At 42.5% G+C, this 21,690-nt stretch overlaps 1 protein-coding gene across 2 annotated transcripts in view; it reads left to right on the top strand.

Annotated features, from left to right (window-relative positions):
- The window catches only part of jmjd8 (jumonji domain containing 8), a 181,389-nt gene that overhangs the window by 130,873 nt on the left and 28,826 nt on the right, over window positions 1-21,690 (top strand). For both annotated transcript variants that reach the window (XM_078418243.1, XM_078418244.1), the window contains exon 2: window positions 10,173-10,386. In XM_078418243.1, the coding sequence (XP_078274369.1) occupies window positions 10,313-10,386 (74 nt within the window). In that variant the 5' untranslated portion in view covers window positions 10,173-10,312. The remainder of the gene's footprint in view (window positions 1-10,172; window positions 10,387-21,690) is intronic.

Here is a 21,690-nt window from a genome sequence, read left to right on the forward strand (position 1 = left end):
CTGAATTAATTAGTGGCTGCAAAAAGTCACACCGCGAGCTCTGGTGCTGTGGCCCCATGCATTATCATTTTCAGTCCATCATCTGCCGTTACCACACAACCTATTCAATAGTCCCAACATCTGTTTGCAATCAGATGAAGAAGCCATTTGCAGTCCACACTGCCAAACAGCAGTATACTTTATTTTCTGCATCTCACACCTTTAATGTTTCAGATGCTGTAACATCCAGCTACTCTCCTACAGCTAGAGATAGACACAAAAAGCTGGAGCAACTCAGCGGGTCAGACAGCATCTCTGGAGAAAAGGAATAGGTGACGTTTCGGGTCGAGACCCTTTGGTCTCGACCCGAAACGTCACCTGTTCCTTTTCTCTAGAGATGCTGCCTGACCCGCTGAGTTACTCCAGCTTTTTGTGTTTATCTTCGGTTTAAACCAGCATCTGCAGAGGGAGGGGAGGGGGAGGAAGGGGTAGGGGAGGGGAGATGGAGGGGAGGAGGGAGGGAGGGGGAGGAAGGGGGGAAGGGGGAGCAGGGAGGCGGGAGGGGGGGAGGGAGGGAGAGGGAGAGGGAAGGGGGGAGTGGGGGAGGAGAGGGTGCTGCGCCAATGCGGGAAAGGTTTGGGCCCGACGGGTCCACTTGGTCTAGTATGATAATAAAGTCGACTGACTGAGTACCCTGCTGTAATGCTGCAATAATTCAATAAGCATAAAAGTGTTGTGGCACAGGAGGCCATTCAGCCCTGAAATTAATGATACCTAGTAGAGCAATCCCGCCATTCTCCTACTACCAATATTATTTCTTCAAAGAGCTTTGCAAAATTATTCTTTCTCAAGTGCCTATCCAATTTCTCTTCAAAGGCACTGACTGATAATATTAACGAGCAATGAATTCTGGATGATAATTGCTCCCCAAGTGAGAAAAAGAATTCCTCGTATTCCCAATGTCGTTTGCACTATTTTTAAAATCTGTGTCTCCTGCTCTTTGAACATATGAGAAAGGTATTGGCATGCAAACATATTCAGCCGCAATGAGAGGTTCTGCTGTTGCATATGCAACAGTAGCAAGGCTGCTCATTTGTCAATGCAACACTGAATCGACAGCGAACAACAGGTTACAGAAGCTGTGCAATCTATTTCTGGGAATTTTGTGTGAAAATTCTTCTGTTTTATGAATGCCATCTAATGGCACAGTTGTACCGTGTGATTTGAAATCATTACGGTATGACCTGAAATAAATCATCCTCTAACCACATATTTATAAAACTATTCCATAGAGTTAGACTACTATTCCATAGTGTTAGATAGAGCTCTTAATGACAGCGGAGTCAGGGGATATGGGGAGAGGGCAGGAACAGGGTACTAATTGTGAATGATCAGCCATGATCACATTGAATGGCAGTGCTGGCTCGAAGGGCCGAATGGCCTACTCCTGCACCTATTGTCTATTGTCTATTGTCTGTTGTCTACTGTATAAGTCTGTCATTATTTAGTCTACTCACCATTATCCAGTTGCATTCCTTTGGGCTATTGTGCCTGATACTACGTTAAGTAGGCAAAATGGACCGAAGCAACCAGATAATACCCCTTATTAAAGCGTTGGAATAATGTTACAAATTGTGAAGAGTGAACCTGGGGAGGTTTAAAATTATGCATTAAGATTAAAAGTACAGGTACTGCCTACAGCATGTTCTGCAGATATTCTTTACAAGCCTTCAGTCAGGTGCACTGTGCGGGGAAGTAGCCAAACATGGATGAGCAAGGGGTGAGATGTCAGGGGAGATATTCAAACCATCCTGACTTGGGAAATTATGGCAGGTCCTTCATCGCCACTCGTTCTGGGTGCTGGAACTCTCTCCCTAACAGCACGTAGATGATACCTGCACCACAGGAACTGAAGCAGTTCAGGAAGACAGCACAACACCACCTACTCGTGGGTAATTAGAGATTTGGACAACAACCAAATTATAGCAGCCAGCGCACAGGAGAAGGAAATAAAAAGCTTGAAATAGAGAGAATATCTCCTGTGAATTATGTTCAATAAAAATGGCTTAAAAGATTATGACATTCTGACTACTTTTAATAACGGGTGGATCTGTGAATTCAGCAAGCAAGCTGGAATTAAATGTCCACCTCTTGTAAACACTGACCTTGAGAAGAGGTCTTCTCACCTGAGAAAGGTGCCTGGCTTCCTCTTAACATGTTTGGGCTTATAAGGTTCTGGCTCGAAGGACCAAAGGGCCTCCTCCTGCACCTATTTTCTATGTTCTGATGTTTGTGGTAAGATTTACGTGGACTGGTTATAAGTTTAAAATAGAAATAGACTGGAAAGAGAAGAAATGTGTAGGAAAGAACATTTCCTTCCTGGTTTCCATCATCTCCATCATTACCAGATGCTGGTTTAAATCAAAGGTAGACCCGGACAGTCTGAAGAAGGGTCTCGAAGGGTAGACACAGACAGTCTGGAGAAACGTCACCCATTCCTTCTCTCCAGAGATGCTGCCTGCCCTGCTGAGTTACTCCAGCAGTTTGTGTCTATCTTGGAAAGCGAAGAAGCCTTGTGTACCCAATGCTTCGTGGCGTCTCACAGATCATCTGTCCAGATAACTTCAACCATTCTGGAGCCGGTCAGTGGTGGCAAAAGATATAACATGTGTCTTCTGCCCTTGAAGCAGCCAGAAAATACAACACAAGCTGTTATATGCTTAACAGTGAAGCCTGATCGGGTTGACAAGGTACACTCGTTAATTTTTAAAATAATTTTGATAAGTAAAATTGATGTTTATATCCCGACATTTATTTTGATTTTTATTTATTGAATTTTCAGGATGGCAACAAATCAGCAGCCTGGGAACAGATTTATAGGTGATAGTTTCACATTAAAAGCTTATCTGGATTTACGCTTAAAATTGAAAGAAAATACCTTGCCTTTCATTTGCCTTTCATAGGCTCCGATCCTTGTAAATGACATCGAGCTTTAGGTGAGCGGGATTGATAACATTTCACAAATACTTGTTGTAGGAACCTGTTTCTGTAAGTTCCCCTTAGCTGTTTACCTCTGTTATCCACCGATCTTTGTTAGTATCCTGAAGGACAACTCTAATACTGCACAGTATTGGGAGGTCATCTGAAAGCATACAGGGCCTTGAAGGGGGCATGGCACTGAGCTGTCAATATTTTATCCAGGGTAATATTAGGAGATATTACAAAAACGAAATGTTTTTTTCCTAAACTATAAAAGGTTATAGGGAGAGTTTAGTGGCTGTGGATTCTGATAGGATTGATAAGGTAGATAAACACATCATGTTAATTGGGAGATAGAGATATTCATAAAATCACAGGCCGTCCATTCAGGGAAATGTGAAGGAAAAGTTCTTCATACAATGGGCGGCACAGTGGAAGAGTGGTAGAGTTACTGCCTTACAGCGCCAGAGACCCGGGTTCGATCCTAATTATGGGCATTATCTGTAAGGAGTTTATACGCCCTCCCCGTGACCACGTGGGTTTTCTCCGAGTGCTCCGGTTTCCTCCCACACTCCAAAGATGTTCAGGTTTGTAGGTTAATTGGCTTCTGCAACTTGTCTCTAGTGTGTAGGATAGAGCTAGCAATCGCTGGTCAGCATGGACCCGACGGGCAGAAGGGCCTGTTTTCATGTTATATCTCCAAAACTAAACTAAATCTAAATACTAAAAACCAAAACCAAAACAAGAGGTCAGAGAGGTATAGAGCTCAGAGCACAAAACATAATTCTGAGATTGGTAATCTTTGCTGAGGATATCAAGGGAATATGGGCCAAGGTGGGTAGATGGAACTACAATACAAAACAGCCATAATCTCCTTGTTTACCACTGGACTGAATAGACTACTCATTTTGCCACTCGATATTTTACAGGGTTCAACGCTCAGTCTGAAGAAGGGTCTCGACCCGAAACGTCACCCATCCCTTCTCTTCAGAGATGCTGCCTGTCCCACTGAGTTACTCCAGCATTTTGTATCTACCTTCAATTTAAACCAGCATCTGCAGTTCCTTCCAACACATTTTACAGGGTTCAACGGCCTTTTGGGAGTTGGATTATGGGGTACTTAAAAACGACATTTTCTTGGCATGGAGCGAGACAGAAGCAGCATGATACCTCCTTATCCACCCAGGATGATACATGCTTGGGTGAAGGCAAAAGGGAGCATTATTTTGTGACATATACTTGGACTATTATGCCAGAGTATGTCACATTTGTGGGCCCGATGTGACTAAAGTTTGGAGAGGGTATTTGGCTCGACTTCCTTCATAATTATTGAGTCAAATTCTATTTAACCTCTCACATGATGAGATAACTGTTGTGTTCATCCAGTGTTCTCCTGTTACAACTGAAGACCATGAAACTCTGTCAAGAAGACAGCCGTTACTGGGGTTTCTATAGACTCTCCGAGGAAAATACTGACTCTGTGCCCTGGAAATACTCACAGGAACGCCTGCTTGTTGGATTCACAGATTTGCCGGTTGTTAAAAGTAGTGAGAATGGCATCATCTTTCAAGTCAATCTCATTGAGTACAATTCATGGGAGATTTTAACTGTTTGAAGTTTATTTATTTTTCTTTCCTGTGTGATGTTGGTTTCTCACATTGGCTGTCTCCTAAGGCAGATCAGTGTATCTTATGATCAACGATATGTTTCCTCTTCAACTCAGCCAACACAAGTGATGTACCAATTCCTACTGTGTAGGGAGGAACTGCAGATGCTGGTTTAATCATAATCATAATCATACTTTATTAGCCAAGTATTTTTTTCAACCGAAGATAGACACAAAATGCCGTGGTAAATCAGCGGGCCGGGTAGCATCTCTGGAGAGAAGAAGGGTCTGAAGAAGGGTCTCGATTCGAAACATCACCCATTCCTTCTATCCAAAGATGCTGCCTGTCCCGCTGAGTTACTCCAGCATTTTGTACTGATTCCTATTGTGTGTGACTGAATCAGACTTACTGCTTGTGAGAAGAAGTGACTGAACCACAAAACCTGGTGATCAGGATTTCTATCTTGCAGAGGCTTGTCAACAGTTCTTGGACAACTCCTCATCCCTGACACTGACTCCGCCAACAATGACCTGCCCATTGTCTTCCGTACCATTACAGATTGCATTACTTCTGGATATTCCCCCCCTCCACAGCCTCCAACCTTAAGAGTTCACCAACCCCGTACTGCTTGATTCACATGCACCTCCTCTGACCTCGTCTATTATATTGAGTGCTCTGATATGGTCTCCTCTACATCAGTGAGACCGAGTGTAGTCTGGGCAATGGGTTCGCCCAGCACTTGCGTTCTGTCCACTGTAGCCACTTGGAGCTCCTAGTTGCTAGCCATTTCAATTTCCCTCCATATTCCCTCTCTAATCTGCTTATCCTTGGCCTCCTCCACTGCCAGGGTGAGGCCAAATGCAACCTAGATAAACATCACCTCATAATCCACCGTGGTAATCTACAACCCAATGGCATAACATTGAATTTTCTAATTTCAGGTAACCCGATCTCCCTTGGTTGCTCAATCCAGCCAGATCTTCCTGCTCATACCCTTCTTTCCCACTTCACCTGCCCCTTAGTCCCCACTCACTCCATCTGCCCACCACTACAAACTCCTCCCACTGACTTCCCTCCCCCCACTGTTCTCCTCTGGTGACTGAACCTCCCTTACTACCCATGATCCACCTTCCTTTCCCATCAGATTCCATCATCTGCAACCTACCTCCAATAATCACGTCCCAGCCTCTGTTATTTCCACCCCTCTCTCCCTCACCTGACTCCCATCTCTCAATCCCTGCCTCCTCACCTGGACGGCACCGTGCCACAGCGGTAGAGTTGCTGCCTTACAGCGCCAGAGACTACGGTTCAATCCTGACTACGGTGCTATTTTTACGGAGTTTGTACATTCTGCCTGTGACAGCGTGGGTTTTCTCCGGGTGCTCTGGTTTCCCCCACATTCCAAAAACGTCCAGCTTTGTAGGTTGTGTAGGAAGGAACTGCAGATACTGGTCTATACCGAAGATAGACACAAAAAGCTGGAGTAACTCAGCGGGCAGGCAACATTTCTGACAGGCAGCAGAGATGCTGCCTATCCCGCTGAGTTACTCCAGCTTCTTGTGTCTATCCCGGTTTGTAGGTTAATTGGCTTGGTATAAATGTAAATTGTCCCTTGTGTGCGTAGGATACTGTTAGTTTGTGGGGATCGCTGGTCGGCATGGACTCAGTGGGCCGAAGGGTCTGTTTCCGCGCTGAATCTCTAAACTAAACTAAACTTGGATAGACTCAAAAAGCTGGAGTAACTCAGCGGGACAGGCAACATCTCTGGAGAGAAGGAATGGGTGGCGTATCGGATCGAGACCCTTCTTTAGACAGGTTAAACGTTTTGGGTTGAGACCCTTCTTCAGACTAGCAATTAAACTTGGATTTACCTATCACAAGCCAGCTCTTCCTGCAATCCCTCACCTCTTTATACCAGCTATCTCCTCTCTACTCTTTCAGTCCAGTGGGCGGGTCTCAACCTCATATGACACTTATTCATTTTCCTCTACAAATGCTGCTGGAGTGAGGTCTGGTTTGCACTCCCTATGTAATTGGCTCACGATTGCTATGCAATGATGTCAAATTTGGTTCAAAAAGAGACTTTTGGGTTTGAGGCTTGTACTGATGGAAGCGTTAATAGCCCCTTGAGATGCTACATTGAAGTCCATTGTCCATCACATAGATGAATGTTCAAGCTCCAGGTTTTTTTAAGAATAAGGTGGATGCTATGGTTTAATTTATTCCTCAGCAAAATATTTAACACAGAAATGATTATATCAATTATCCAATACTGAAGTCTAGTCACGTGCATATCAGAATCAGAATTCAGAATCAGAATTACCTTTATTTGTCATCCAAAAAACAAGTCTTTTGGACGAGATTTCGTCACCCACAGTCCAACAATAAGAGCAATAAAATAAGTAATTACACAACCGCAACCAACACAAAAAAAAAAAAAAGAAGCATCCATCACAGTGAGTCTCCTCCAGTCCCCTCCTCACTGTGATGGAAGGCCAGAATGTCATTTCTCTTCCCCTGCCGTCTTCACCCGCGGTCAGGCTGTTGAAGTTGCCACGTTTTGTTTGCTACATTTCCCCACATTATAACGATGACTACATTTCTACTTTAGCTATTAAATTTCTGGGGATCCCGCGAATCCAGGAAAGGTTCTGTATAAATAGCAATCCTTTCTTTCCAGGTGACCCAGATAGTGTGGCTGTGGTGCAGTACAATTGACTAATGCATTGACAAGGCCACAGCTTTGTGCATACTAAAATGCTATTCCAATTTGACCTTTTGAGCATAGGTGTCTTTCTGTTGCATGTTTGCATATTGCTCCATTTTATATATACATAATATCATCAAATTAAATTATACCAATTCAGAAAAAAATAACAGAGAAGAATTGCTGGGTGGGAAAATATTTGCATTTTGACTCCAGAGGGAACTAATATCAGCACTGCCACCAAGAGGTGCCCAAAGGAACTGCAACAGTTTGAAACGGTCCTGCTGCAAGTTGTGCTTTAACCAGCAATCCACTACATCCAAGTTTAAAATGTCGACCTATCAAATCAAGTTGGGTTTATTGTCATAAACATAAGTACAGTGAGGTACAGTTACAATGAAAATCTTGCCTGCAACAGCATCATACAAAAACCTAAATGATGCATTAATTATAATCAAATTATACAAAATATGAAAAGGAAAAGGCTGTGCAAAATTCAAGGCATAAATGCAAAAGCACAATTAGGAAACAAGTCCATGGTTGTGCAAGAGGTTTAGGGTTGTACAGGCCAGTTGAAGAATCTGATGGTTGTAAGAATGTACCTATTCCTGACGCAGGCAGTGTGGGACTTCAGGCTGCTGTACCTCCTGTTCACGCAGTAGCAGTGAGAAGCGGGCATGGCCCAAATGGTGGGGATCCTTGATGATAGATTCTGCCTTCTTGAGGAAGCACATCATGTGGATACTTTTGATGGTGGGAAGGGCTGTATCCACAGCTGAATTCACAGTCTCTGCAAGCCTTGTGTTCCAGTGCATTGGAATTACCATGATGCAACCAGTCTGCATACCTTCTACAGTGCAACTGCAGAAGTTTGTCAGAGTACTCAGTGACACACCCAATCTCTTCAAACTTCTAAGAAAGTAGAAGCACTGGGGCACTTTCTTTGTGACTGCATCTATGTTCTAAGTTATGGACAGGTTAACTGAGATGTTAATGGCGAGGAATGTGACACTGCTAACTCTCTGCGATGCCGACCAACCAATGGAACCAGGCAGCGTGGTCTCCCAACTTCCCCATCGGTGATACGTTTACCCCTCCGGTAATGCAGAATCATCTTTGACTGAAGGAGTTTTGAATGCAAAAAGAAATAACAAAAAAAAAATGGAAGAAATGAAACACATGAAAAAATAAGATTTTTAAATCTCTTTCAGGAATGCCTCATGACCAGAGAAAATATTGAGATTGAGCCGAAGGTGTCAGTTACAGTTGATTTCCACTGCATCGTTTGTTTATTCAGATTTTGACTAGTTTATTGTCTGATACACTAGGATGCAATGAAATTCAAGAGTGCTTAATTGTCATAAGTACCAACAATGCAACAACAAAATTCTTACATTCAAATACAATACTCATTGATAGTATATAATAAACAAAAATTCAATAAATTAATAACCTCAATACGAGTGCAAAATAAACCCTGAAGTCAATTAGTGCCCGAGAGTCTGGGATACAGGGAAATAAGACACAAGGTGATGTAGAGAGATATAGAACAAATGAATTAAACATATGCAAAAAGGTAATGATGATAAAATAGGCTATATTTCCTTTATCATCATTACTTTTGTGCATATCTTTCATTCTGAAGAAGGGTCTCGACACAAAATGTCACCTCTTCCTTTTCCCCGGAGATGCTGTCTGACCCGCTGTGTTACTCCAGCATTTTTGTGTCGATCTTCGGTTTAAACCAGCATCTGCAGGGCCTTGGTGAGACCGCACCTGGAGTATTGTGTGCAGTTTTGGTCTCCTAACCTGAGGAAAGACGTTCTTTCCTTAGAGGGAGTACAGAGAAGGTTCACCAGATTGATCCCTGGGATGGCGGGACTTACATATGAGGAAAGACTAGATAGACTGGGCTTGTACTCGCTGGAATTTAGAAGACTGAGGGGGGATCTTATAGAAACATATAAAATTCTTAAGGGGTTGGAGAGGCTAGATGCGGGAAAATTGTTCCCGATGTTGGGGGAGTCCAGAACCAGGGGTCACAGCTTAAGGATAAGGGGGAAGTCTTTTAGGACCGAGATGAGAAAACATTTCTTCACACAGAGAGTGGTGAGTCTGTGGAATTCTCTGCCACAGAAGGCAGTTGAGGCCAGTTCATTGGCTATATTTAAGAGGGAGTTAGATGTGGCCCTTTTTGCTAAAGGGATCAGGGGGTATGGAGAGAAGGCAGGTACAGGCTACTGAGCTGAATGATCAGCCATGATCATATTGAATGGCGGTGCAGGCTCGAAGGGCCGTAATGGCCTACTCCTGCACCTATTTTCTATGTTTCTATGTTTCTATGCCTCACCTTGGAAAACAGTGGAGCACAGTCTGAAGAAGGGTCTCGACCTGAAAAGTCACCCATCCCTTCTCTCCTGAGATGCTGCCTGACCCGCTGAGTTACTCCAGCACTTTGTGAATAAATAGTATAAGAAAATAGTTGCAGATGCTGGTACAAATCGAAGGTATTTATTCACAAAATGCTGGAGTAACTCAGCAGGTCAGGCAGCATCTCGGGAGAGAAGGAATGGGCCATTCCTTCTCTCCCGAGATGCTGCCTGACCTGCTGAGTTACTCCAGCATTTTGAGAATAAATACATTGGAGAACAGTCTGAAGTCTGAATTCAGTCTGAAGACGGGTCTCGACCCGAAACGTCACCCATTCCTTCTCTCCTAATCAGATGTACAGCACTTTGGTCAACGTGGGTTGTTTTTAAATGTGCTATACAAATAAAATTGACTTGACTTGCCTCCTGAGATGCTGCCTGACCTGCTGAGTTACTCCAGCATTTTGTGAATAATACCTTCGATTTGTACCAGCATCTGCAGTTATTTTCTTCTTATACATTGGAGAACAGGTTCGAGGAACTACAATTCCCGTGGTGCACCAGGACGGGACGGCGGTGAAGTCTGGGCCAGAGGCGGCGGCGCCGCGGTGGCGGCTGGGAGGTGTCCCCGGGGTTGCCGGGGTAACGGAGGCCGGGAGCGAGGCGCGGCGATGGAGCGACTGCTGCTCGCATCTGCGGTGCTGGGCGCCGTGTCGCCGGCGGGCGTGGAGACGGACGGTGGCTGGTGAGAGAGCTGGGTGCTGCTGCCTGCGCTTCCGTTTACTCGGGACAATTTCACGGTCGCAGCTGGCTGTGGGATGCGCAGATTTTGCTGATCTCCGGCCAGCATTGACATTGTTGTGTGGGATGCGCAGCCAGCGTGCACACAGCGAGCTCCCGGCTTCACAAAATGCTTGACATCAAATTTAAAAAACAAACGCTGGCAACGCATCCCACAACCTACATGGTCGGGGCAGCACCAGGCTGTGGTGGAACAAGCTAAACGTTTCCGTTTCCACTGGGGTTTGCCCTCCGACAGGTGCTGTTTGACCCGCTGAGACAGTGTTCCCAACGTATTTTGGACCTCAATTGGATTTCTGGTATCTGCTGCTTTTCGTTTAAATATTATTGCCCATGGAATTTCAACGTACGACGACGTGGCTCTTTCGATACCAACGCCCAAAAGCCTTTGGGCAATAAAGGCTTGTGGTGACTGCCCGAAAGACTTCCTGTAATCCTCCCCAACATTCGACTTTTTTTTCGAAAACCCTGCAAATTATTTTTCCTCATTGCCCTTCTGATAGTATAAGAAAATAACTGCAGATGCTGGTGCAAATCGAAGGTATTTATTCACAAAATGCTGAAGTAACTCAGCGGGTCAGGCAGCATCTCAGGAGAGAATGGGTGACGTTTCGGGTCGAGGCCCTTCTTCAGACTGATGTGGTCTGCTAGTCCTTCTGATAGTCCTCGTTAGCTTGGTTTCGGCCTCTGCTACAGCACAAGGCATTGAGTTCCAGATCATGACATGGCCACTGCATTTAATATCAACCTGGAAGCTAAGACTACCCCAGACACACACAGTCAACAACTCCACCATTCGGCGAATTTAGTGATCGTGCCTCTCACATTCACGTAGGAATCATTCATATTTATTACAGACTAGACTAAAGTGGAACTGCTGGGTCCAAATCTCTCCTGTGGCAAACATCCCCCAGTTGACGATCCTGTGGGCCCGGCAACCCTCTCCAACTGACAAAGCCCTTGCTTTGCCGGGCGAGGAGTGTCTCCCGGGGCCGTGGGTGGGCGAGGGGGGACCGGGAAGGGGAGAGGGTGCCACTCACCTCGGCCCCTGCCGCCAGCGCTGCAGCCAGAGCGAGTCGTGGAACCAAAGACTCTCCTGCATTGGTCTAGGACCCTCCCCTCCCCCAACTCCCTCCCCCCCCACTCCCTTCCCCCTCCACTCCCCCCCTCCACCTCCACTTCCCCCTCCACTCCCCCCCTCCCCCTCACTCATCCACCACATCCCCTCACTCATCCACCACATCCCCTCTCAACATCAACGGGCCCCAACTGCGGAGGCGCGGACGCGTTGGGGATCCGGCGGCCATCTCAGCAACCTTACCGATCCGTGCATCCCCGGGGCAGTGGCAGGGCGGGACATGGTGGCGAATGGGGCCGTGACCGACCGATCCGTGGACCCGTTGGTGGCCAAAGCCAGTTACCTGCGGTGTGCCCCGCACATGCAGCGCTGACTGGTGGGGAACGGTGGCGAACAGCCCTTGAAAAACCCATGCTCTCTAGATTAGTTCCTGGAAAACACAAAGTGCTTGAGTAACTCAACTGGTCAGGCAGCATCTCAAGAGAGTAAGGATAGGAGACGTTTCAGGTCAGGACTCTTCTGCAGTCTGAAGAAGGGTCCTGACCTGAAACATTACCTATCGATGTTCACCTGAGACGCTGTCTAACCCACTGAGTTACTCCAGCACTTTGTGCCTCCTTTTGTAAATCAGTATCTGCAGTTCCTTGTTTCTAGTTTAGTCCCTGCCTTTCCAAGTGATCATTAATCCTGACCCTCAGAATCTTTTTACCAATAACTTCTCCACTGCCGTTTTGGGTTACAGGTCTGTAATGGCCAGATAATTGCTGTCTTCCGGTCATCTGGTACCTCACTTGTGGCTAGTCAAGATTTCAAATTTCAGGCAAAACAGCAGAAACATCTTCTCTGCTTTGGGATAAATCTCATGTGGCCTTTAAGCTTGCTGAGGCATTGTATTTATTGAGATAGGCAGTGGAATTTCAACTTCCCATCCATTGAGTTTACCAATGGCAAAATCCTTTGTGAATACCAATGAAAAGTTTTCATTTAAGACCTCGCATATAATTTCTGTCTCCAGCCACAGGTTCCCTTGTTGTGTCTTACCTGCCCTTCTCTTTCCCTGGTTATTATTTTGTCATTCATATACTTCTAAAATTCCTTTCTGGATACATCTTTCCTTTTAAGTGTAACCCTTTGTGTCACCGTTTGTTCTTATACTAAACATGGGCCTCCCCTTGTCTGCATTTCTTGATACCTGCTATATGTTTTCTTTTTTCTCTTTATCCCATCTTCTGACCCTGACATCCTGTAATTATTACACTTGGGCGGCACGGTGGTGCAGTGGTAGAGTTGCTGCCTTGCAGCGCCGGAGACCCGGGTTCGAACCTGACTACGGGTGCTGTCTGTACGGTTTGTACGTTCTCCCCGTGACCGCCTGGGTTTTCTTCGAGATCTTCAGTTTCCTTCAACACTCCAAAGACATCCAGGTTTATAGGTAAATTGGCTCGGTAAATGTAAAAATTGTCCCTAGTGTGTGTAGGATAGTGTTAATGTGCAGGGATCGCTGGTTGGTGCAGACCCAGTGGGCCGAAGGGCCTGTTTCCGCGCTGTGTCTCTAAACTAAAACTAAACTTGTTTTTCATTCCTACTGGAACCTGTTGGCCCTGAATTTCTGCTATTTATCCTTTGAATGTTTCCCATTGTGTAGATGTATACTTTGCTAGTTCCCCTCTAATTTTAATGAATTGAACTTTCTTCAGTTTAAGACCTTTATACATGATCAATTCCTATCTTTTTTCCATAACCACATTGACCTATACAGAGTTATGGTGGTCACTCTCTCTCCAAAATGATCCCCAACTTACATTCCCTCCACCTGACTGGTTTCATTTCCAATGATGCTATGATTCTCCATCCCTCATTGGTCTATATAAATATTGTCAAAGGTTTCCTGAATGCATTTCAAACATTTCATCCCTTCAGCCTTTTTGCATTAAGACAATCTCGAATAATATTTGTGAAATTGATTTCACCAAGTATAATAACTCAAGTTGATCAAATCTCTCTAGTGTTTTTTTATGTATCTGTTCCTCTTTCTGCAGTTGACTGTTAGAAGATATCTAATACACCCCCAACAAAGTGATTGTACCCTTATAGTTCCTAATTTCCACCAATGTGGTCTCATTTCAGGAGTCTTCCAGAATACCATCCTGTAGTACTGAAGTAATGCAATTCTTGACCAATGATATAATGTCATTTCCTCATTTACACCCTCCTGTTTCACCTGAAAATGTGATTTCCCGTGTTATGTTGTTAGTCTTGTCTGTCATTCAACCATGTCTCAGTGATGCTGAAAATGTTGTAATCCCACATGTTAATTAAAGCTTGGCGTTCATGTCAAGAGTGTTTTATTGTCATATGTCCTGAAATGGAATAATGAAATTCTTACTTGCAGCTGCACCACAGACATGTAACACAGACATAATAAACAACAAAAATAAGTTTCATTTATAAAAACAACAAACAATATAGTACAAAGACAAGCCTCAAGTCCGTGGCACAATGAAGGTAGTTCAGAGATTAGTTTACATTCATGGTGTTCAATAGCCTGTTGGCTGTTGGAAAGAAGCTGCTCCTGAACTTGAATGTTAGAGTTTTCAGGATCCTGTACCTTCTTTCTGGTGACAGAGTGAAATAAGAGTATAGTCAGGGTGATGTGGGTCCTTGATGGTACTGGCTGCCTTTTTGAGGCAGCGCCTCCTATAGATCCTTTTGATGGTGTGGAGGGAAGTACCCGTGATGCACTGGCAGTTTTTGTAATCTCCTACATTCCTGGGCATTTGAGTTGCTGAACCAGGCTGTGATGCAACCATCAATATGCTCTCCTCTGTAGACCTGTACAGTTGAAGAGAGTATTTGTTGATGTATTGAATCTTCTCAATCTTCTGAGGAAGTGGAGGCATTGATGGGGTTTTTTATGATTGCATTAAAATATGTGGACTTTAACTTTGTATTTCTCCCATGTCCATTAACTCTGCCCCCACCCTGCTTACTGAACATACAATCACTTAGGAGAAAAAGTTAGTATCTCCCCATCTGAACATCTCCTCTGAGTCCTCAGTTCAAATCTTTAAAATTTCTACTCTGAGCCCTCAGTTCAAATTTTTATCTCTTGTTTTTTTAAAACTATCTGTAAAAGGGAACAGCTTTTCTATTTAGCCTATCGAAACTCACCTTAATTTTTTGTACCAATATTAATTCTGTGAACCTACTTTGCACTCAATGACTTAACCTAGCTTCCCTCAGAGAACAACTAAACCAACTAAACCGAACAAATAAAATTCCTTATTTTTGGGAAGGTCCAAAAATATTTGGTATAATCGGTCCAACAGTCTGAGGGAACTGGACAGGACCTCAAGACATTGAGTGAAAGGAAGCATCTGTGGTCACACAGCATTGGAACAAGAGATAAGTGCAGGAGTGGTGAAGTAGATCCTTTAGACTTTGTTACCTTTCACAGAGATCATATTTGATCTGATCTTGGCCTCAACTCCACTTCCTTCCTTATTTCCCATAACTTCTACTCCCCCCTAGAACAAAACTCCTCTGTCCAAAAAATATTCAATGTTTCCACATCCACAGCTCTTGAAGGTGGAGAATTCCAAAGATTTACAGTTGTTAAAGATAATAAATTCATCCCTATCTTATATAGACAATCCCTTATTCTGAAACGATGTCCCTTGTTCTAGATTCCCCCGCAAGGGGAAGCACCATCTCGAGACCTACCCTGAGACACTCTCTCAGGACCATGCGATGTTATGATCTCAAAAGGAGTTAATTCCCATACTGGCCTTGAGGTTTCAATGATGCCCTTAGAACAAGTTGTTTTACTGCCACGAAGTTAGTTTTGAATTCACATCATTCTAGTCTTGTCATTCCTTGCAATATAATTCTTAAACAATGTATTTTTTATACGCATACCAATAATATCTACTCAAATAATCAGAAAACCAGCAGATGTTGGAAGTCCAAAATAAAACCAAAATTACTGGAAGTGCCCAGCAAGTCAAGAGGCATCTATAGAAAAAGAAACCCAGTTAATGTTTCACGTTGACCATCTATTCATAAGCTAACCACTACCATTCTTAACCCCTCTCCTCCCTCTTATTAACATACTGCTTATCTAATGTCCTGTATTGTGATGAGTGAATTTGGATAACACGTCGCCTCTTAAATATGGGTCGGAATTAATTTCCCTAATCAAAACCCTGAGGACAAAAATCTAGACAAACAGTCCCAGTTTGCTAAGAAGCGTGGTGCAATGTCAGCAGCGTGCTATCTTTTGAAAACGAGCCGTTACTTTTCAGATGTACAAAAATAACAAATTATGATGTAATCCTGGTCAATATTCATCTAAGAAAATCCCGATTATTTGGCAATTTGTAGGAGCTTGATGCTTGCCGATTGGCAATGGCATCTGCATTTCAGATGGAATGCTACCATGTCAGAGATCCCCGTATTTCGGATAAGTGTATAAATTGAGGCCCTATTTATCCTCTCTTGTAGGTGTAAAATATCTTGAGGGGCAATTTTGATTTTGTGCAGAGAATTAGTCCTGGATCCCTAACCAATAATATCCTAAATAAACTCACTAAAAACTGGGAGTTTGCTGTTCACGTGGGTCGGCTGTATTTGAACTGTTTCTGCGTTTCAGAAATGTTTCTGCTGTTCCTTCCATCTGCAGTTCCTTCCTACACCTTTGTCTTTATATTCCACTATTCCATTGCTCTCAGAGTAGATCTCCAATCTTCCAGGTTCTGAAATACGAGGTTATCGAAAATTCTGCCACCTTTGTTTTAACTTGAACAAAATCTAATTCATCCCTTTGTTAAATATTGTTCTGGCAAAGTTTCAAATTGTTACCTTGCTTTCAGGTGGTAACACAACTGTGAAGACTCCTATGATGTTTTGATATGTTAAGTGCAAGTTGTCTTTCCAGATTAGGATGAAAGCAGTCAGGACAAAGAATTTAAAATATTGAAGTTTGGGTTTGAGTAGCAGTAGTTGTTCAGCCAAGCTTGATGTTAATAGATTAAAATGTCACATTGGTATACCAAAGTGAGTGAACTTAATTCTAATAAATTTAAATTTTTTTTTTTTTACTTTATTTTTATTATATTTTTTTTTACATACATACAAACACAAACTAAACAAACATAGGAGATGCATATTGAATGTAAATACCCTTACTTTAAGTTCCCAAAAACGGAAGAGACTCGAGTCCCGGCATTGCCTGTATTAATAATGACCATCTTTTATCAAACATGTCTGTTGTCAACTGTAACCTTGCTGTGATTTTTTCCATTATATACACATTTTTTACCCTATCTCTCCATTGCATTATGCTTGGAGGCTGTGGTTTCAACCACGAAGTTGTTATCGTCTTCTTTGCTATCAGCAGCAGGATTGTCAGTAAATGTTTCGAACTCTTATCTGTCATACTGTCAGGAATTATACCCAAAATGTAAAGTGCTGGTTCCAGAGGGAAGTTAATGCCCATAATCTGTTTAATTTCCTTTTGAATATTCTTCCAGAAATCCTGTATTTTTGGGCAATCCCAGAATATATGAGTGGAGTCCCCAACTTCTCCATACTCCCTCCAACATAAATCAGTTGTATTACTATATTTCGATGTAATGAATGGAGTATAAAAGTAACGCATTTTAACTTTCCAGTCAAATTCCCTCCATGTTGGGCTCTTAGTTAGTTTATGTCCCTCTTTAAATGATTCCTCCCACCCTTCTTCTGATATTATGATATTCGCTTCCAGTTCCCATTTTTCTTTGATATGTAAATTGTTCTCTTTGGATTCATGTTGTAGTGCTTCATAAATTTTTGATATAATCCCTTTTTTTGACTTGTCTTCCGAGAACCCCCACAACACTTCCTCTAATTTAGATGGAGTCTTGCAGATGTTCTCCCATTCCTGATGTTTCTGTAGGTAATCTCTTAGCTGTAAGAATTTGTAAAAGTCATGAGCAGGTAAATTGAATTCTTTTTGAAGTTGTGTGAATATTTTCATTGTTTGTCCCTGAAACATTTGATCTATGTATATTAGCCCTTTGTCAGCCCATCTGTCAAATCCTGAGTCCATGGTAGATGGTACAAAGTCTGGGTTTTTTGCTATTCTAGTAGCCCTGCTTACCGAATTTGACAGCTTCAGCTTCTTTCTTACTGCTGACCAGATTTTCATTGTTACCCTAATCCACTCGTTGCCCATCCTGAGCCTCTTCAGGGCCTTCTCGTTTAAAAATGGGAGTGATTCTAAAGGCAAATTTTTACAAGCGTTTTGCTCCATCTCCACCCACATTGAATCTTTCTCTTTAGTGGTCCACATGATTAAGGCTCTGAGTTGCGTTGCCCAATAATAATTTCTTAAATTAGGCAAGTTCAACCCTCCCTTTTCTTTTTTGCTAAGAAGCGTCTTGTATTTAATTCTTGCTTTTTTACTTTGCCATAAGAATTTCGATATAATTTTATCCAGTTTTTTTAGAAAAGCTCCCGAGATCATAATAGGCAACGATTGGAACAAAAACAACAGTCTTGGCAATATATTCATTCTGACTGTTTCTACTCTTCCCACCAGAGTCAACGGTAAAATCTCCCATCCAGCCAAATCATCCTTTATCTCAGATATCAGTTTCCCATAATTAGCTTCAAATAGCTGTGCTGTATTCGAAGTGATAATTATACCAAGGTATCTAAACCCTTTTTTGGTCCATTTAAAATGGACTTTTTCTTTAAGTTCCACTGGACAATCTCCTGAGAGCATCATTGCTATTGATTTGGCTTCATTTGTCAAATATCCTGATATTTCACCATATTCTTTTAGGTTATCTAGTAGAGCTGGTATAGACGTGGAGGGCTCCACTATGTATGTTAATAAATCGTCCGCAAATAATGACGTCTTGTGTTCTATGCCCCCTTCATCTTTTATTCCTTTAATGTTTTTATTTTGTCTTATTGACTCTGCTAACGGTTCAATACTTGCAGCAAACAGTAGCGGGCTCAGGCAATCTCCTTGCCTGACTCCTCTTTTGAGGTAGAAGAAGTCTGAGCAGCAGCCATTAATTCTGATCCGTGATTTGGGATTTTTATAAACAATTCTTACCCAGTCTATAAACGTTGAGTGAAACCCAAAAACCTTCAATGTTTGATATAAAAAGTTCCATTTCACACGGTCAAACGCTTTTTGTGCATCTAGGCTAAGCAGCATGGTAGGTCTGGGATTATTTTTAGCACATGATATAAGATTTAGTGTTCTCCTGATATTGTTAGCCCCCTGTCTCCCCGGGATAAACCCCGTTTGATCTGGCTTGATTAATTTAGTTATATGTTGTTGCATTCTCTGTGCTAGTATGCTTGTTAATATTTTTAAATCATTACAGAGCAAGCTGACCGGTCTATATCCCTCACATGAAGTCGGATCTTTGCCCTCCTTATGTAATACGGAAATTATGGCTTCTGACCAAGTATCTGGGCGGTTTCCTGTTGATAGCGCATAATTAAAAACTTTACATAATTCTGGTGTTATGTCTTCTGCAAAACATTTATAATACTCCCCTGAGAAGCCATCTGTACCTGGGGATTTGTTACTTTTAAGGGTTTTTATAGTATCGGCTATTTCTTGTGACGAAATTGGTTTTATCATTTCAGATGCTTCTTCTACCTTTAATGCTGGTAAATGTAGTTTTTTGAAAAATTCTTGTGTTTTGGTCTCAGTGAGATTAGATTCTGAGTCACTGTATAAGTTTTTATAATATTCTGCAAAGGCCTTTGCTATCTCTTTTGGCTTAGCCATAATAAAATTGGAAGTGGGATGTCTTATTTTTGTAACTATTCTATTTGTTTGAGCTTTTCGCAGTTGGAATGCCAGTAACCGGCTTGCTCTGTTACCCATCTCATAATATCTTTGATTTATAAAACGAAGAGCTCCTTCTGCTTTATATGTTAAAAGTTCGTCTAACTCTTGTCTCATTTTTTTTAATTCGACGAGAATAGAGTTGTTTCTTGTTCTTTTATGTTCTAACTCCAACTCTCTGATTTTACTCTCTAGCTTTCCTTGCCTTTCCATTCGGGTTTTTTTCAATCTGGAAGTTATCTCTATTATTTTCCCTCTCATGACTGCTTTTCCTCCCTCCCATAATGTCGATGGTGAGACCTCGCCATTGTCATTTATTTGAAAATATTCCTTTAAGTTTAGTTTTAGTTCTTTGACAACCTTTTCATCTGATAGGATTGACACATTAAGTCTCCAGTACTTAAAGAAGGATTCCCTGCCCAGCTCAATGGATAGTATGACAGGGGCGTGGTCACTTATAGTTATGGATTCTATACTGCAGTCCCTGACTGTATGTATCTGTTGTTTTGACACACAAAAAAAGTCTATTCTCGAATAACTCCCATGTGGGTTAGAATAAAAGGTAAAATCTCTTCCTTTAGGATTATTATGTCTCCATGGATCAACCAGACCTAATTCTTTTATAACATTATTTAGGACTCTGGATTTTTTTGTTTTTGGTCCCCTCTCAGATGGCAACCTGTCTAAGTTACCATTCTGTATGGTATTAAAATCCCCTCCCAAAATTATCATCCCTCGTCCGTTACTGGTAAGTATATTGGCTATGTTTTTAAAGAATGTTTCATTTTCTTCATTTGGGGCATAGATGTTTAATATTGAAATACTCATATCTCCTATTGTGCCAACCACCATGATATATCTTCCCATATCACCTTTAATCACTTTCTCTACAGAAAATGGTAGGGATTTATTAATTAGTATGGCCACCCCCCTTTTCTTGCCATATGAAGCATGGAATACTTGGTTTACCCATTCCCTTTTCAGTTTTTTATGTTCATTTTCACTCAAGTGAGTTTCTTGGATTAGTGCAATGGCACATTGTAGTTTCTTCAACTGACTCAATATTTTCTTTCTCTTAATAGGGTGATTTAGACCGTGCACATTATAAGAAACAAGGTTCAACTTATTCATGACATTTTAAGATGTAGGCCATAAACTCGGTTCCTCCTATAAATCAAAACAACTGTGCAAAACGATACACAGCGAAAAAACAAACAAACAATACACATCTCCCTCTGAACTACTATACAAAAATAACATGTGACTCCCAAAAGTCCCGTCATCAGAGAGTGTGGCAATCTCTCTGGGGAAATAGCACAATGTGCACCTGCAACTTCTCAGAATTAAGTTGCTCCTTGCTCAAATTGAGATCCAGCTTTGCTCCTTCAACCAATTTTGACATTATTCAGTATACGTGTTACTTAAATCCCATAACTAGCTCCTTTTCAATTCTTTGAACATTAAACATAAATTCAGATTGTCCGCATTATATATACTTCAGGATTGTCATTATTTTTTTACCCTTAGTTCCAGGCTGTTTTTTTTTTTTTTTTTAGTCCTTACCACTGTGAACCTCAGAGTTCACAGACCGAGGGCTTGTATGTCCGCCTCTGTGATGGGTGGCTGTCTCCTCTTTCCCTTCTGTCCTGTCCCCGTAGTCCAGCTGCCCTCCATCCTCACTCTCTGTAGTTTCTCCCACTCGTCCTCCTCCACATGGATCCCCATGTCCTTCAGCATGGGGGCAGCCTCCATCAGTGTATTGAATGTCTTCGTCTCTGTTCCCAGAAACACCTTCAGTCTTGCAGGATATGGGGACTGTGCCTTTATGTTTTTCTCCTTCAACTTTTTTATTACATCCCGCACTTGTTTCCTCTTCTTCTGTATCTCGTTAGTGTAGTCATGGTTGAAGTAAATGGTCCGTTCCTCATATGTTATTTTTTGTTTCCATGCTTGTTGTATGATGCGGTCTTTCACCTGGTAGTCAATGAAGCGGGCGATGATGGCTCGCGGGGGAGCCGCACTCTCTTTCGGTTTGGTAGTCAGCGAGCGGTGCGCTCTTTCGATGCGGATATCGACGGCCGCCGAGATTTGTAATGTTGTTCGGATGAAATCAGTCACAAATCCTATGGTGTCGCCTTTCTCAGCGCCCTCCGGGATCCCATGTATCCGTATGTTATTACGTCTCGCTCTTGCTTCCAAGTCGTCACATTTTGCGGCTAACGCCGCCTCTCTTTGAAGAAGAAAGGCGACTGATCTTTCCAGCCGCGCTGCCCTGTCTTCCGTCTCCCCCAACCTTTCTTCTATGTTCACTG

Source organism: Rhinoraja longicauda, chromosome 21 (assembly GCF_053455715.1).
Source record: "Rhinoraja longicauda isolate Sanriku21f chromosome 21, sRhiLon1.1, whole genome shotgun sequence".
Lineage (NCBI taxonomy): Eukaryota > Metazoa > Chordata > Chondrichthyes > Rajiformes > Arhynchobatidae > Rhinoraja > Rhinoraja longicauda.